The sequence below is a fragment of the Leucoraja erinacea genome, chromosome 16, assembly GCF_028641065.1.
Source record: "Leucoraja erinacea ecotype New England chromosome 16, Leri_hhj_1, whole genome shotgun sequence".
NCBI lineage: Eukaryota > Metazoa > Chordata > Chondrichthyes > Rajiformes > Rajidae > Leucoraja > Leucoraja erinaceus.
Window position 1 is genome coordinate 20,383,602 of NC_073392.1, and position 16,480 is coordinate 20,400,081.

General features: G+C 44.4%; 1 protein-coding gene across 2 annotated transcripts in view; it reads left to right on the forward strand.

The window, feature by feature from the left end:
* srgap3 (SLIT-ROBO Rho GTPase activating protein 3) overlaps positions 1 to 16,480 on the forward strand; it is a 195,558-nt gene that overhangs the window by 109,040 nt on the left and 70,038 nt on the right. For both annotated transcript variants that reach the window (XM_055647783.1, XM_055647785.1), the window contains 2 exons: positions 13,088 to 13,150; positions 15,870 to 16,055. In XM_055647783.1, the coding sequence (XP_055503758.1) occupies positions 13,088 to 13,150; positions 15,870 to 16,055 (249 nt within the window). The remainder of the gene's footprint in view (positions 1 to 13,087; positions 13,151 to 15,869; positions 16,056 to 16,480) is intronic.

Below are 16,480 nucleotides of genomic sequence, written 5' to 3' on the forward strand. Positions count from 1 at the left end.
CTGGAAGATCCTACACTTCATCTGGGGGGACAGGCGCACTGATATGAGTCTGTTAGAAGAGGCATTTATTTCCTCCCACATCCTAAGACATATTGGAAAACTATTTGGCTGTCGCAAATTGCCCCTTGTGTTAGTAGTGTTAGGAGAGACTGAGGGTGAAGTGATAGAAGTATGGAAGATAATGAGAGGGTAGATGGTCAACATCCACTTCTCATGGTCGAGATGAGAAAACAAGGGCATTGGTTTAAGGTGAGAGTTGGGAGATTTAAAGGCAATCCGAGGGGTGAGTCTTTTACAGAGTGGTTGATTTCTGGAATTTACTGCCAGAGGGAGTGGTGAATCTGATATAATTACTATGTTTAAGAAGCATTTAGACAGGGCACAAATAGGCATAGAAGGGAATTGTCCTAATGCAGGCAAATGAGTTGAATGTAGATGGACAAAACGGTTAGCATGGTTTCTATGCTGTTTTAATGTGAGAACTGGAGGAAGTTGATGGGCGTGAGAGAGAATATATTACATTGGATTTATACCAGGCATAGATTAAATGGGCTAACTGGCCTTCTATGTTGTAAGAGGAATGGAGATTTAGTTTAGTTTAATGATACAGCATGGAAGCAGGTCCTTCGGCGCATGTAGTCTGTGCCGACCAGCGATCACCCATACCCTAGTTCTCTCCTACACGCTAGAGATAGTTCACAAAAGCCAATTAACCCTATAACCTGCATGTCTTTGGAATGTGGGAGGAAATCGGAGCACCTGGAAAAAACCCACATGGTCACAGGGAGAACGTCCACACTCCGTGCAGACAGCACCCGCAGTCGGGATTGAACCGAGGTCTCTGGCGCTGTAAGGCAGCAACTCTACTGCTGCGCCACTGTGCCGCCCATGTAAGGACTTGGTACAGGTTCTGCAGCTCACCACGAATACATTTGGGGCGGGTAAATCCATATGAAGGTGGAGAGCAAATGGCCTTTGGAAGCCACTTCTGAATGGAGTTTCCCCCAACTCCTTTGTTGCATTCTTCCTTTCACATGCTATTCCAGGAGTTGAACAACGGAGGTTTCAGGATTTAGGGGGTTAAATGCTTTTGTTGACATACCTGTCAAGACAAATTGAGCAAAATCAGGTCAACGGATAAATGGAAAAGCAGGCCAGTTGGTCTGAATGGACTATTGTTGTTGCTGAAGCTCTTTGGATGTTGCTCGGTGTTTTCCGTCTTAAACTCTGTCACAGGTGTTTTCCGTCTTAAACGTTTAATTGCTGGAGAATAACGTGCCATTTCCTGGAATTTTACATGGTAGGTTGCATTCTGGGACCTACTTGGATTTGCTAATGGAAATAACTTTGGCCAAGCACTGAATTATCCCAGGAACCTGGCATTTCTGCGTGTACCATGATTTTATATTCTGTGCCTGTTTCCTGTTCTGTTTGTTCTGGTAGTTAGGCATGGCTGTGCCTCAGGTTTGTTCCTTCCAGTATCCACGATCATCTCAGCACTGCACCCCTATGCCACTCCCCAAAACTCTCCGATGCCCCAACATCCGTTCATCGCTGGAAACCTGCTCTCAGTTGCCCTGGTGCTGTGTTCTGGATTTAACTTTATAAAACTGCTTCAAATGCAGCTCCTTGACTAGCCTCTCGATCAACAGACCTTCTATTTCTGTCACTTGGCATTCACTTGCTCTTTTCACCTCTTGTGAAGCATTCTGCAGCAATTTTCCACCTGTAGTTAATGGACTGTTAATGTACAGGCAGATTTACACCACTGCCTGTTGTATAGTCATGCTACTGGCCGTTGCTACCTGGATGAGTAAATACCTTCATGAGGGCCACTTAAACTTAAGCAGTAGTGTTAAAGAATAATGTTGAATAGACTGACTATTATTTCTCATATTATCTTAATATAGAAGTAGGTTATTTGGCCCAAAGTGCCTGTGCTGGTTCCCAGAGCTTTCCCAGCAGTTGCATTCCCCCAGGTCATTTCCCTGAAGCATTTTTCATCGGCTAGTCTGTTGGCCAAATGCCCCCCCTGTGTGGACTGATGGTGGGTGGGACTATGCAACATCATAGCTGACATCAAACTTGTCCTTATTTGTTGCCCGAGTGCACATGTTGTCCTGCAGGACTCTGAGTTGATGATAAGGACCCGTGGCCTGTCGCTGTCCTGCAGTGATTAAACCAACTCCTCCATCTACTCTGTAGGGAGATGAATTAACAGAGGACAGACCAGAAACAGGACATGGTTATTCTTGGTCCATGTGGTTCGATATCACAGCAGGGTCCTTTACAGAAGGATCTATCATTTGATTAATGGATTCAGTACTCAATTTCAGTAAATTCATTTTGTGACTGCATTAGGATGTACTCCAGTTTCCTTTTCTGATGTATTAGACTAATTGAAGACCAGTGAGTTGTCTTGTGTGAGAAACAGATCCAAGTCCCATGTTGGTCGTGAAAACAGCTGCCACTTCGCCACATGCCTGCGTCCATGCAAGATTGTGTATGTGCAGACAAGCCATAATCTAACTGGATCGCAATAACTTGGAAATGGATCGGCTCTGTCTGTTCCCTCGTACATTAAATGTCTTCATTTGAGTGGCTACAGTGAGCAAAGACATAAAAGGCTATGTTATGGTTTGATGAAAGCATATGCTTGCCCATTGATGACATCCAAACAACTCAACATAGATAGGTAGGTTCAGTCCTTCTGAGTCCTATATTGATTACACTGCACCGAGGCTCTCTCAGTAACTGGACCCTTGAACATTTACAGTGCATTCAGAAAGTATTCACTTTTTCCACATTTTGTTTTACTGCCTTACTTCCTATGGATTAAATTCTTTTTTTTTTATCATCAATCTATACATAATACCCCATAATAAAAAAGCGAAAACAGGTGTTTAAAAATTTTCCCAAAGTAATTAAAAAGAAATAACTGAAATATCACATTTGCATGAGTATTCAGACCCTTTACTCAGTACTTTTTTGAGGCACCTTTGGCAGCGATTACAGCCTCAAGTTTTCGTGGGTATGACACTACAAGCTTGGCACACCTGTATTTGGGTAATTTCTCCCATTCTTCTCTGCAGATCCTCTCAAGCTCTACCAGGTTGGATGGGGAGCGTCGATGCACAGCTATTTGCAGGTCGCTCCAGAGATATTCAATCGGGTTCAAGTCCAAGCTCCGGCTGGGCCACTCAAGGACATTCACAAACTTGTCACAAAGCCACTCCTGCGCTGTCTTGGCTGTGTGCATAGGGTCGTTGTCCTGTTGGAAGGTGAACCTCTGCCCAGTCTGAGTCTGAATGTCCTGAATGCTCTGGAGCGAGGTGACTTTCTCTCATCAAGGATCTCTCTGTACTTGCTTCACCTAGGTATGGTTTGACCAGTGTGATGAGCGGTGCCTGATTTTTCCCCTGACCATATCCTGACCTAGTCTCAGCACGGTTCCTGCCCTTCTAGTCTGTGCTGAAAAAACATCGCCACAGCATGCTGCTGCCGCTACCATGCTCATATACCGTAGGTATGGTTTGACCAGGTGATGAGCGGTACCTGATTTCCTCCAGACGTGACGCTTGGCATTCAGGCCAAAGAGTTCAATATTGGTTTCATCAGACCAGATGATCTTGTTTAGGTGTCTTTTGACAAACTCCAAGCGGGCTGTCGTGTGCCTTTTACTGAGGAGTGGCTTGTGTCTGGCCACTCTACCATAAAGACCTGATTGGTAGAGTGTTGCAGGTATAGTTATCCTTCTGGAAGTTTCTCCCATCTCCACAGAGTAACTCTGGTGCTCTGTCAGAGTGACCATCGGGTCGGGTTCTTGGTCACCTCCCTGACCAAGACCCTTCTCCCCCGATTGCTCAGTTTGGCCAGGCGGCCAGCTCTATGTAGAGTCCTGGTGTTTTCAAAGTTCTTCCATTTAAGAATGACAGAGGCCACTGCTCTTTGGGACCTGCAATGCTACAGAAATTGTTTTATACCCTTCCCCAGATCTCTGTCTCGACACAATCCTGTCTCGGAGGTCTACAGACAATTCCTTTGTCTTCATGGCTTGGTTTTAGCTCTGACATGCACTGTCAACTACGGGACCTTATATAGACAGGTGTGTGACTTTCCAAATCATGTCCAATCAATTTAATTTACCACTTGTGAACCAATCAAGTTGTAGAAACATCTCAAGGATAATCAATGGAAACAGGATGCACGGAAGCTCAATTTTGAGTGTCATGGCAAAGGGTCTGAATACTTATGTAAATGTGATATTTCTGTTATATATTTTTAATTACTTTACAAAAATTTCTGAACACCTGTTTTCGCTTTTTTATTATGAGGTGTTGTGTGTAGATAATGATAAAAAAAATGAATTTAAATCATTTTAACGTAACAAAATGTGGAGAAGGTGAAGGGGTCTGAATCCTTTCTGAATGCACTGTAAGTGCAAAAAAAAACAGTCTGGTGCTCTCCGTGGAAGGAAATCTGCCATGCTTATCCAACCTGGTTTACAGGTGACTCCAGTCTTAACTGCATCCTCAGTTCAAGGCCAATTAGTGATGGGTAGTAAATGGCAGCATTGTCAGAAGCATCTACCTGAGCGTGCATAAGAATGTCGACACAGTTCAGTGACATTTTTTGTTCAATGTAGCTCCACCTTCCACACCACCATGAATGCAGATCAATCAAGTCTGAAAGGTACATTCCAGGAGGAATTCCAGAAGTGCGATGGTCTGAGCTTCAAACACATTTTTCTGCCTGGTCAACAGTGCCTTAGCCTCTTGGCCAAGACGCCCCTAATGTTGGAGCCTGTGCAACCAGGGAAGGTGTCCTTGACTCCACTTGTTGATGGGTAGTATCTTCACACGAGTCCAGGTTCAGCCATGATCTAGGTATAGGTTTATTATTGCCAAGTGTACCATGACAGATTATTGGTAATGTTAACACCAAGGGACTTGTAGCTCTCTGTGTTGTGGAGTCAAATTCCTTCCCACAATCCTAGGAAGGGTATTTCACAACCATGGAGGCAGCGTGGATTTTCGAACACCACTAACAAGTCTGCCCCGACTAGCAATCCCCAAACACTAGCACTATCCTATACACCGGGGACAATTTACAATCTTTACAGAAGCCAAATACCCTACAAACATGGTCGTCTTTGGAGTGTAGGAGGAAACTGGAGCACCTGGGGGAAAACCCACACGGTCACGGGGAAAACATACAAACTCCACACAGACAGCACTCATAGTCAGGAGTGAACCCGGGTCTCTGGATCTGTAAGGCAGCAACTCTACTACTGCGCCACCATGCCGACCATGTGCAATAGTTATGAGCAAGTGGGTCCCAGCTTTGCTCATTAGGTCAAGAACACTCCATATGGGCTCTTACAATAAACAGTAAAACAGAGCCTGAGTTAGGCTCAAAGAGAGGGAGGTGGGGGGAGGGGGAGGGGACAACATTTGTAGAGAAATTAAGGAAAAGCATCAGCTAGAAGAAAATTCAATAGAAGTAAACAGCCCAGCCTGCGATTTACATTCATGGTTTATTGCCGTGAAATTCAGAGAATGTCATTTACTCATTCGATGTACCCTCGCCCCAGCCAATTAAAGCTCTCAGAAACCTATCCGATCGGCATGTTTTGAGCTTTGCTGCCTGAAGATTTACCCACTGAGAACTTTAAAAGGGCTCAGCGGAGAGGAGGTCGTTTCAACATCATCAGACAGCTTGCTGACAAACACTGCTTCAGGCCACTGATAGTAATGAAGCTTATTCTATCAAGGTATTATGGTAATTCCCGTCCCCAAGGGTGTCTCATTACCATGCTTTGCTCTACTTGGGTTGGTAATGTACACCCCAGGGTCACTAATGAACCTGTTGACTGATTCAAGTGATCTTGCTGTTGTAATGTAGTCTGTGTTTCAAGGGCTGCACATCCCAATGGCTCCATTTGGAACAGGAGTTTGCAGGAACAACCATTGTCTGGAAGAGAGTTAGCGACTTGTTTCTGGTCGAGGTGGGGGGGGGTGGGGGGGGGTGTTGTAAGTGGGAGGTTTATGAGTGGAACAGTTTTGGGGAACCCTCATCTAGGCTCTACCTCAGGAAAGGAAATGTTGCTATCTTCAATACACTACAAGGGTCCAAAGTGCTGCCGCAGCTTGTAGATCGGAGAGACCACAGTATTGTATGACCGTGTGGGATTCCTCCAAATCTCCAGTTTCATTCCACATCACAAAGATGTGTAGGTTTGTAAGTTAATTGGCTTCTGCAAAATTGATCCTAATGTGAAGGGGGAGTGGATGAGAAAGTGGAATAGCATAAAACATAGTAGGAAAGAAGACTGCAGAGAAACATGGAAACAGACTGTGAAAGCTTCTGTATGACATAGAAAATATTAATTAAAGCCAATATGGGTCCCTTGCTGACTGAGACACGAGAAATTATACTGTGGAATAAGAAAATGGCAAAGATATTAAACAAATATTTTGTATTTTCACAAATGGACATACACAAAACGAAGGATAACAAGTCCTCATCTGTAAAATCAGAATTAATAAAAATATATTTTGGGGAAAACTAACAGGGAGAGAAGGCAATAAATCTGCTGGTAGACACAAAATGCTGGAGTAACTCAGCGAGTGAGGCAGCATCTTTGCAGAGAAGGAATGGGTGGTGTTTCGGGTCGAGACCCTTCTTCAGACTGATGTCGGGGAGGGGGGGAAGATAAAAAGTGGGCGGAGACAGTAGGACTTGTAGGAGAAGGAGGACGGGAAGGAAGGAGAAAGCAAAGGCTATCAGAAATTAGAGGTCAATGTTCATACCGCTGGGGTGTAAACCAGAAAGGTCAGATTGGGAATGGGAGGGGGAGTTGAATTGCTGAACAACCGGGAGACCAGGTTGGTAACAATGGAGTGGGCGGAGGTGTTCAGCGAAACAATTGCCGAGCCTGCGCTTGGTCTCCCCGATGTAGAGAAGTTGACACCTGGAACAGCGGATGCAGTAGATGAGGTTGCACGAGGTGCGGGTGAACCTCTGCCTCACCTGGAAAGTCTGATTGGGTCCTTGGATGGAGTCGAGGGGGGAGGTAAAGGGACAAGTGTTGCATCTCCTACAGTTGCAGGGGAAAGTGGTTTGGGTGGGAAGGGACGAATTGACCAGGGAGTTACGGTGGGAACTGTCTCTGCGGAAAGCAGAAAGCGGTGGAGATGGGAAGATGTGGCCAGTAGTGGGATCCCGATGGAGATGGCGAAAATGACAGAGGATTATAAATCTGCTGGGTTTTGTTAGTGGTGACAGTGAATGCAATGCGTGTCGACTTCCAAAATTCCAAAGGTTTCAGATTGCAAGATAACGGATGCAACCATTTATTAAGAAGGGGGGGAGAAATAAACTACAGATCAGTTCTTCCGCCCTCTCCCCCTCCTCCCCTGTGCCCACCCTAGACTCCCACTTATTTCTCCTCTCCCCCCACTACTTTCCTTCCTCTAGCTTCACAATTTGCAGCTCTTCAACCCTGTCCCAGACCTTCTGCATTTATCTCTAGCCTTTGTTCCAACCATCTGCCTATCAACCCCCCTGTCCTGCATCCACCCATTACCTACCACACTTTGGCCTGCCTCTCCCCTCTTCTAGCTTTCTTCTTCCCTCGCCCCCCCAATAATCACTGAAGAAGGTTCTCAGGATCTCTATCAGAAAAGTCACAGCCATATTCTCCAGAGACGCTGTCTGATCTGCTGAATTACCAGCACTTTTGTGTACTAGCCAGCATCTGCAGTTCCTTGTTAACCTGGCATATATAATTAGTTGAAAAATGCTGGAATTTATTAATGGTAATGTAGTAACAGGGCACTCATAAAATAATAACAGATCTGGCAGAGTTTATATTGACCCGTGAAAGTAGAATCATGACTGATTATTCTGTTAGGAGTTTTCCTGAAATGTAATCTGTTCCTGTAATCTGTTAGGAGTTTTCACACAGAGAGTGGTGAATCTCTGGAACTCTCTGCCACAGAGGGTAGTTGAGGCCAGTTCATTGGCTATATTTAAGAGGGAGTTAGATGTGGCCCTTGTGGCTAAGGGGATCAGGGGGTATGGAGAGAAGGCAGGTACGGGATACTGAGTTGGATGATCAGCCATGATCATATTGAATGGCGGTGCAGGCTCGAAGGGCCGAATGGCCTACTCCTGCACCTAATTTCTATGTTTCTATGTATAACTAGTAGAATTTTAAAAAAGGAACTAATGAACGTGGTTTATTTGGTTTTTGAAAAGTGGTTATTTAGTGAAATTAGAGCATAAGACTGGGGATTATTCTGGCATGGGGATGGTTTGTTAATGGACAGGAAACACAGGTGAGGAATTGTGAACTCGTAGGCGAGGAGGCAAAGGGTGCTGGAGATTCAGCTAATCAGGGAGGTTCTACTGCAGTTGTACAGGGTCTTGGTGAGACCACACCTGGTGTATTGCGTACAGTTTTGGTCTCCTAATCTGAGGAAGGACATTCTTGCCATAGAAGGAGTACAGAGAAGGTTCATCAGACTGATTCCTGGGATGTCAGGACATTCATATGAAGAAAGACTGGATAGACTCGGCTTGCACTCGCTAGAATTTAGAAGATTGAGGGGGGATCTTATAGAAACTTACAAAATTCTTAAGGGGTTGGACAGGCTAGTTGCAGGAAGATTGTTCCCGATGTTGGGGAAGTCCAGAACAAGGGGTCACAGTTTAAGGGTAAAGGAGAAATCTTTTAGGACTGAGATGAGAAAAACATTATTTACACAGTGAGTGTTGAATCTCTGGAATTCTCTGCCACAGAATGTAGTTGAGGCCAGTTCATTGGCTATATTTAAGAGGGAGTTAGATGTGGCCCTTGTGGCTAAAGGGATCGGGGGTATGGAGAGAAAGCAGGTACAGGATACTGAGTTGGATGATCAGCCATGATCATATTGTCAAGTCAAGTCAAGTTTATTTGTCACATACACATACGAGATGTGCAGTGAAATGAACATATTGAATTGCGGTGCAGGCTCGAAGGGCCGAATGGCCTACTCCTGCACCTATTTTCTATGTTTCTATGTAATCACAATGTCAATGATTAGGACGAGGGGACTGAGGATACAATGCTGGTGCCAGTGGGGGCTGTGAAGAGGATGCAGAGGGGCTTCAGAGGGTTTGGGACTGGGCAATGGGCAAGCCTATGGGTTGATGGAACCTAATGTTGAAACATTTGATGTCATCTAACCACAGTGCATTTTCTAAATGGCAAGGTTGGACATTGCTGGAGTTCAGAGGGAGTTGCTGGTCCTTCTACGTGAATCACTGGACGTTATCATACAAGTAAAGCAAGAAATTAGGAGGGCAAATTATTTATTTAATTAATACTTTATTTCGAACAGAATAAAAGAATAAAAAGCAAGTGTGAAACAGCATACAAAAAACTAAAAACAAAGCAAGAATATTTATAAAGTGTCATAAACAATATCTACAAATAAATGAAATCGTATGTGTCCGAAAAGGAGCAGGAAGAAGCCAAAGCTTATTAATTCCCACCCCTTATTCAACTGCTTATAATTATCTTATACACATTTAGCAGCTATATGTACACCATATGTACACCAGCAGCTATATGTACACCAAATTATTTACATTTATACACTAATCAAATATTTACAAAGCCATACAAAAAAAGAGAGAAGAAAAGAAAAACCCCTCATATACTATACAGTATCTTAGTCATATATACAACCCATCACCCTATAATCATCCTTCCCAATACAATCAGTACAACAAATATCCCACTCAGAATCACCTATCTTCATCTCAATATCCTTTAAAAAAAAAAGTGTTTTTGTACTTCTTAAACTGAATTATGTTTGTGCTGTTTTATCTCCTGTTCCAGACCATTCCACAAATTCAGCCCACTGATTGCTATGCACATATTTTTAAGAGTTGTTCTGACATTGAGTTTTTTTTTAATTATGTTCCCCTCTCAAATTATACCCACCCTGTCTTTCCATAAACAGTTTTTGTATATTTCCTGGAAGTAAATTATTTCTTGCTTTGTACATGATTTGCGCAGTCTTAAATTTAACCGGATCGGTGAACTTCAGTGTATGTGACTTTAAGAATAATAAATTGGTATGTTCAAGATATCCAATATTATTGATCATTCTTATTGCTCTTTTTTGTAATGTGCATAACGGCTGTAGGTTGGTTTTGTAGGTGTTTCCCCATATCTCCACACAGTAACTCAGGTATGGCAATATGAGTGTATTATACAGAGCATGTAATGATTTGTGGTCCAGAATGTGTCCTGATTTTCCCAATATTGCTATAGACTTTGCCAGTTTTGCTTTGACGTGGTTTATATGTGGTTTCCAGCAGATTTTGTGGTCTAAGATCACACCAAGAAATTTATTTTCATATACTCTTTCTCTACTTATGTTATCTATTTTCAATTGTCCTTGAGGGTTTGTTTTATGTTTTCCGAATAACATAATCTTTGTTTTGCTTAAATTTAGAGACAATTTGTCGACTATGGTTTGGGAATTATCCTGGGAATTAACCTTGTAAACCTACGCTGCACTCCCTCAATAGCAAGAATGTCCTTCCTCAAATTAGGGGACCAAAACTGCACACAATACTCTAGGTGTGGTCTCACTAGGGCTCTGTACAACTGCAGAAGGTCCTATTTGCTCCTATATTTGATTCCTCTTGTTATAAAGGCCAACATGCATGACATTTTCAGATAAGGCAATTTTTGATTTCACGGGATAAATCTCTACCTGTAAAAATGTTCCTGTTAGCGCATCGTTTCTTTGAGTAGATGTGATTGCACACAAACAAATAAATACACACACACACATCCAAGATCAGAGTTTTATAGTTATAAGGATAGATAAATAGTTATAAGGATAGATAAATAGTTATAAGGATAGATAGACAGTTATGAGGATAGATGGACAGCTATGATAGATAGATAGTTATAAGGGACAGACAGACAGACAGACAGACAGACAGACAGACAGACAGACAGACAGACAGACAGACAGACAGACAGAGACAGATAGATAGATAGATAGATAGATAGCAAGCAAGCAGCAGTGGTCTCAAAGGTTCTGTTTAACCCTTCCTCCATGATGGCACTGTTTGTGACTGAGGGTCTGATTCAGTCCGCAATCTGTTTGTGTAGTTATGAGCCTGCATTGGCGCCTCCAAGATTCAATTTGGTTGCAAGATAATATATTGGAATTTAATTATACTATGTTGAGCATGGTTGAGGCAAGGGATAATCTAATATTCAATGTAAAATGCAATGTAATTCAATGCCCATTCAATGTAAAATGATCTGGGATTACCATTGAGAACTGTGAGTGTGAGCGTGAGTGTGAGTGAGTGTGTATGTGCGTTTTTCGTGAAGGATATGTGCCCCGTACAACTTAGAGGAAGCTTGTATTTATGATGTGGATTTTATAGCCTCTGGATGTTCTTAAACAATTAAATCAACAGAAGAGCTGTAAAATGCTGGTCAGGTGAGGCAGTACCTGTGGAAAAAGATCAGGTCTGGTAGGCTAGCAGCTCAGTCACTCAGGCCTGGTGGGCTGGCAGCTCAGTTGCTCAGGGCTGGTGGGCAAATTGCCAAACAACTCATTGCATTGTCATTAAGGGCTAACAAATCATTTATTGCAACTATATTGCAGACTCACAGTTCAGTTGATTCACAGCTTAGAATGACAGTTGTGGCCTCTCCCTCGCAATCTTTAGATTTAAATCCTTTATTTGTCATTCAGACTTTCGGTCTGAACGAAATGTCATTGCCTGCAGCCATACATGTAATAATAAACAACAAATTAACATCCACCATAATGAGTTCAACAGGCACCTCCTCACTGTGATGGAGGCAAAAATCTTAGGGTTACTGTCTCTTCCCTCCTCTTCTCCCTCTGCACTGAGGCGATACCCCACCGGGCGATGGTAATCAGTCCCGCGGCTCACCGAGCTTCACGAACGGGCCGGTTCAAGCTCCGCGGCCCGGGGTGGTCGAAGCTGCCGCCATCCAGTCCAGCGGGCGCAGCTGTTGCCGCGGGAGCTCCGGAAACAGGCACTAGCCTGTGACCTGCGAGCTCCCGACGATGTCGTCCACTGGCCCGCGGCCGAGCCCCAGATTCAGGTCGCCGCCGCCTGAACGCCGCGACAGCTCGAAGACGGCCAGCCTTGCGTTGGTGAGTCCTGGCTGGCTCTGCCTCCGGAGCCTCGAGGTCGGTCGCAGGTTGGAGGCCGCCAGCTCCGCCATTAGGCCTCAGCGCAGACGGAGGCAGAGAAGGGGGATACGGCAAGAAAAAGTCGCATTCCCCTGAAGGGAGAGACAGAAAGCCCTGTTTCAGCCCCCCCACACATAACACAGTCTAATAACTAAAAATGTAACTAAACAAGACAAAAAAATCAGCAAAAAAAGTAAAAACAGAGGGACTGCAGGCAAACCGCAGCCGTTCAACAGCGCCGCCACTAATAACCGGAGTAACCGACACACGTCCAGGCATCCGGGGTTTTATAGTCCTGCCCACTCCCCAGAAGGGGCGTTACCTTCATCGTGGTGATTGTAAAGCGAGAGGACCAATCGGCTGATCTCAACACACATAACATTTTTATTTTTCATCGATCGAAAAAATCCTCGGGGCTGCCTCAGCAGAGGAGAACTGTGAGTAAGATGGCCAAAAATCATAGCGATATATAGTAGCGTTTTATCTAAAATCAATACACAGCGCAGACAGAAAGTGGTCAAGATGAGACTTTTAGTTATATACATAGATGTATGTGTATACTTGTGGGTATGTGGTTTTTTTTCTCTCTCTCGTTTATCATATTGTTTACAGTGAACTATGTTTACATATTCTGTTGTGCTGCAGCAAGTAAGAATTTAATTGTTCTATCTGGGACACATGACTCTTGGCCCTCTCGCTTGACACCGTGACACACACACATCTTGATGTGTTTGGAATAAATGCCTGCAGGCAAGTTCCCAGGCCAGGGCTTGTCCAGGCTGCAGTGTCATGGAGCGGCCTGTGTGGACCTAACATCTGCTTTTCATTGTTTACAGAGCAAGGAGATCGGCCAGCAGATGCACGAGGAGCTGCTAAAAGTCACCAGCGAGCTGTACACCGTGAGTATAGGCGGACAGTACAGTGAGCTCCAAACCCATTTGTGTATTTGTCTCCAGTGTTAGTCTCCCTCTATAGCCGCTTCCTCTGCTGGCTTCTGATGAATCCTTCTCAATCATTGTAGGGACACTAGAGTACGGAGTCTCCACATTGCCCCATTCTCTTTTATTCCTGTCCATGGCCTCTACTCCCACTTACTGCCACAAGAAAACAGCAGCAGTAGTAGGCCATTTGGCCCCTCAAGCCTGCCCTGCCATGCAGTATTGAAGGTGCCCTGCCATGCAGTATTGAAGATGCCCTGCCATACAGTATTGAAGATTGAACAGTACAGCATAAGAACAGGCCCTTCAGCCCACAATGTATGTTTCAAACATGCTATCAAGCCAACTCTAATCTGCCTGCCCATAATCCATATTCCTTCATTCCCTGCAAATCCATATACCTATACAAAAGTATTTTAAACACCATTATCATATCATGGTAAGTCCATCTCAGGCTTCAACTCCTACTCTGTACCAGTTCTCCACTCCTCTCAATACTCAGGTTTCAAAGATTTACCTACTCCCACTAAATGACCTGGGATAGAGAGTTTCAGAGATTCTCCACCATCTGCAAGAGGTTTCTACGTACATCACTTTTAAATGACCTATCCTTTATCTTGTCTTGTCTTCCCTAATTCAAGACAATAATGAGGAAAAACGTTTTCACCCAGAGAGTTATGAATCTGTGGAATTCTCTTCCACAGAAAGCAGTGGAGGCCAATTCACTGGATGAATTCAAGAGAGTTAGATATAGATCTTAGGGCTAACGGAATCAAGCGATCTGGGGAGAAAGCAGGAACAGGGTACTGATTCTGGATGATCAGCCATGATCATATTGAATGGTGGTGCTGGCTCAAAGGGTCGAATGGCCTACTCCTGCACCTATTTTCTATGTTTCTAAGATTCATCCACTAATGAAAGTATCTTGACATTTACCCTGTCGTCATCTACCTCATGCATGTTTCAGTCAGATTACCCCTCATTCTTATAAACGCCAAACAATCAACCTCTCTTGACAAGCCAAGCCTCTCATCCCAAGAATTAGTTTCCTTTGGACTACCTCCAATATCCTTTCTTAGGTCAGGACACCAAAACTGCATGCAATACTCCAGGTAGGGCCACAACAACATCCTGTACCATTGTAACTTGTGGTATTTGAGTAAGGTATTTGAATCTTTCAATCCTTGCCACAGTCCTTTTGTGAATAATCAGGCCTTAATATTTCAGTTTGGCTCTCCATCCTGTAAATCAGTGATGGATGCCTACCCTTAAAAGTCACCTTGCAGTGAACATATACACCATTCAGGGAAGTTTTATTTCAATTTAACGTACGTAGCCTTGAAGGTGATTGCCCAATGTTCTGAACTGTAATGAAACTGTTACCTCTATAGATTGAGGGAGCAGAGCCAAGGTTGGGCAGTAATCTTAGTCCAGGGTCAATTGAAAGGAATATCCTGAAATGAAAACCTTCCGGGCAACATATTAATCACCAGTGCTGTCATTTCAAGCAGAAATGATATCCCAAACTTTCAGATGGAATATTAATTTGATTGATTGACCCAGTCCACTTTTGTTGAGCATGGTGGTGCCAAGAAAGGGATCAGTGTAAAATGTCTGCTACTGAGATGGAAAGTTAGTTGTTCATCCTAGTTTACATTCCTCCCTTCCTTGGTTTGACTGTTGAGTTGTACCTTCAGCTGCCTCCACCATTGTCTCCTCTCTAAAGCTCGCCCCCTTGCTCTTCATCTTCAAAGGTGGGGTGTTGGGATGGTGCAGTGGATAGGTTACTGGACCAGTAATCTGTACACCTGAGCTCAATTCTGCATTTAATAATATAAGTAAAAAAACACACAGCTAGTCTTTGTACAGGTTCTCACATGATCAAGCGTTTGGGAGGCCGGTAGGATGGATGGAGTGGATTTTCTGATTACTGCGAGGCTGCAGGCACCTTATACAGGTGGGAACAGGGCATCCATTCTCCCCTCACACCCCAGGATCTCAGCAAATTTTGTGCGGCACAGTGGCGCAGTGGTAGAGCTGCCGCCTCATAACAACAGAGACATGGTTCGATTGTGACAACGGGTGCTGTCTGTAGAGTTTGTATGTTTTCCCCGTGAACGCGTGGAATTTCTCCGGGTGCTCCGGTTTCCTCCCATGTTCCAAAGATGCGCGGGTTTGTAGGTTAATTGGTTTCTGTAAATTCCCCCTAAATGTGTAGGATGTGAAAGTTGGCATGGACTCATTGGGCTGAAGGGCCGGTTTCCACACTGTATCTACAAACTAAACTAAACGGGGGATGGGGTGAACCGAACAGAGCTGGAAGCACTGAGCAGACTAACTCTCTCATTCACTGAGAGAATGAGGCTGGCTGGCGACCACTCTTCCCACTCCTGCTCACTACCTTCATGGCTGAATCTGCGATCCTCTCCCGCACACTGTTGCTGCTGTGCATTTCCAACTTACGAACAGTTTGGGTTACGAACAGTTTTCAGGAACGGACGCTTGTCATGACGCTTGTCAGGATGATCATGAATAATATTTTCTTTTGTGAAACAGTGTCGGTAATTTAGTGAGGAACCACTCCTGTGAGTTGCCTGATGTTGATGGAGGCATAGGTTAACTGGAGGTTGCTGCGGTGGATTGGTGAAGGTGCCACTAAACTGCCTTCTCCCTCTGTTAGGTGATGAAAACCTACCACATGTACCACGCAGAAAGCATCAGCGCGGAGAGCAAGTTGAAGGATGCCGAGAAGCAGGAAGAGAAGCAGTTCAGCAAATCGGGAGACATCAGCGTGAACCTCCTTCGGCACGAGGACAGGCCGCAGCGCCGCAGCTCCGTGCGCAAAATCGAGAAAATGAAGGAGAAGGTGAGGCAAGCCGAGGATCACACAGCTCCACTGTGCCATCTTTCCCTTCCTGAATCAGCAGGGCAGACGATGTGCGCACGTAGCACCAGGTCACGGGGTAGTGAGCCGTCCCCAGCTTGAGTCCACAACACAAAATGCTGGAAGACCTCAGCGGATCAGGCAGCATTTGTGGGGGAAATGGACAGAGACAATGTTTTAGATCAGGACCCTTCTTCAGCCTGATGTAGTAGAGGAGAGATAGCTGGTAGAAAGGTAAGGGGAAGAGGTGGGGCAAGAGCTAGCAAGTGATGATGGATGCAGGTGAGGAGGGGTTGATTGGTAGATGGGGTAGAGAAGGGTGGAGATAGTAACCAAGTTTGGAAGTAGTAAGTGGAGAGGACAAAAGGGTGCAAATGATGGGATCAGATAAAAGAAGGTAGGAAGTA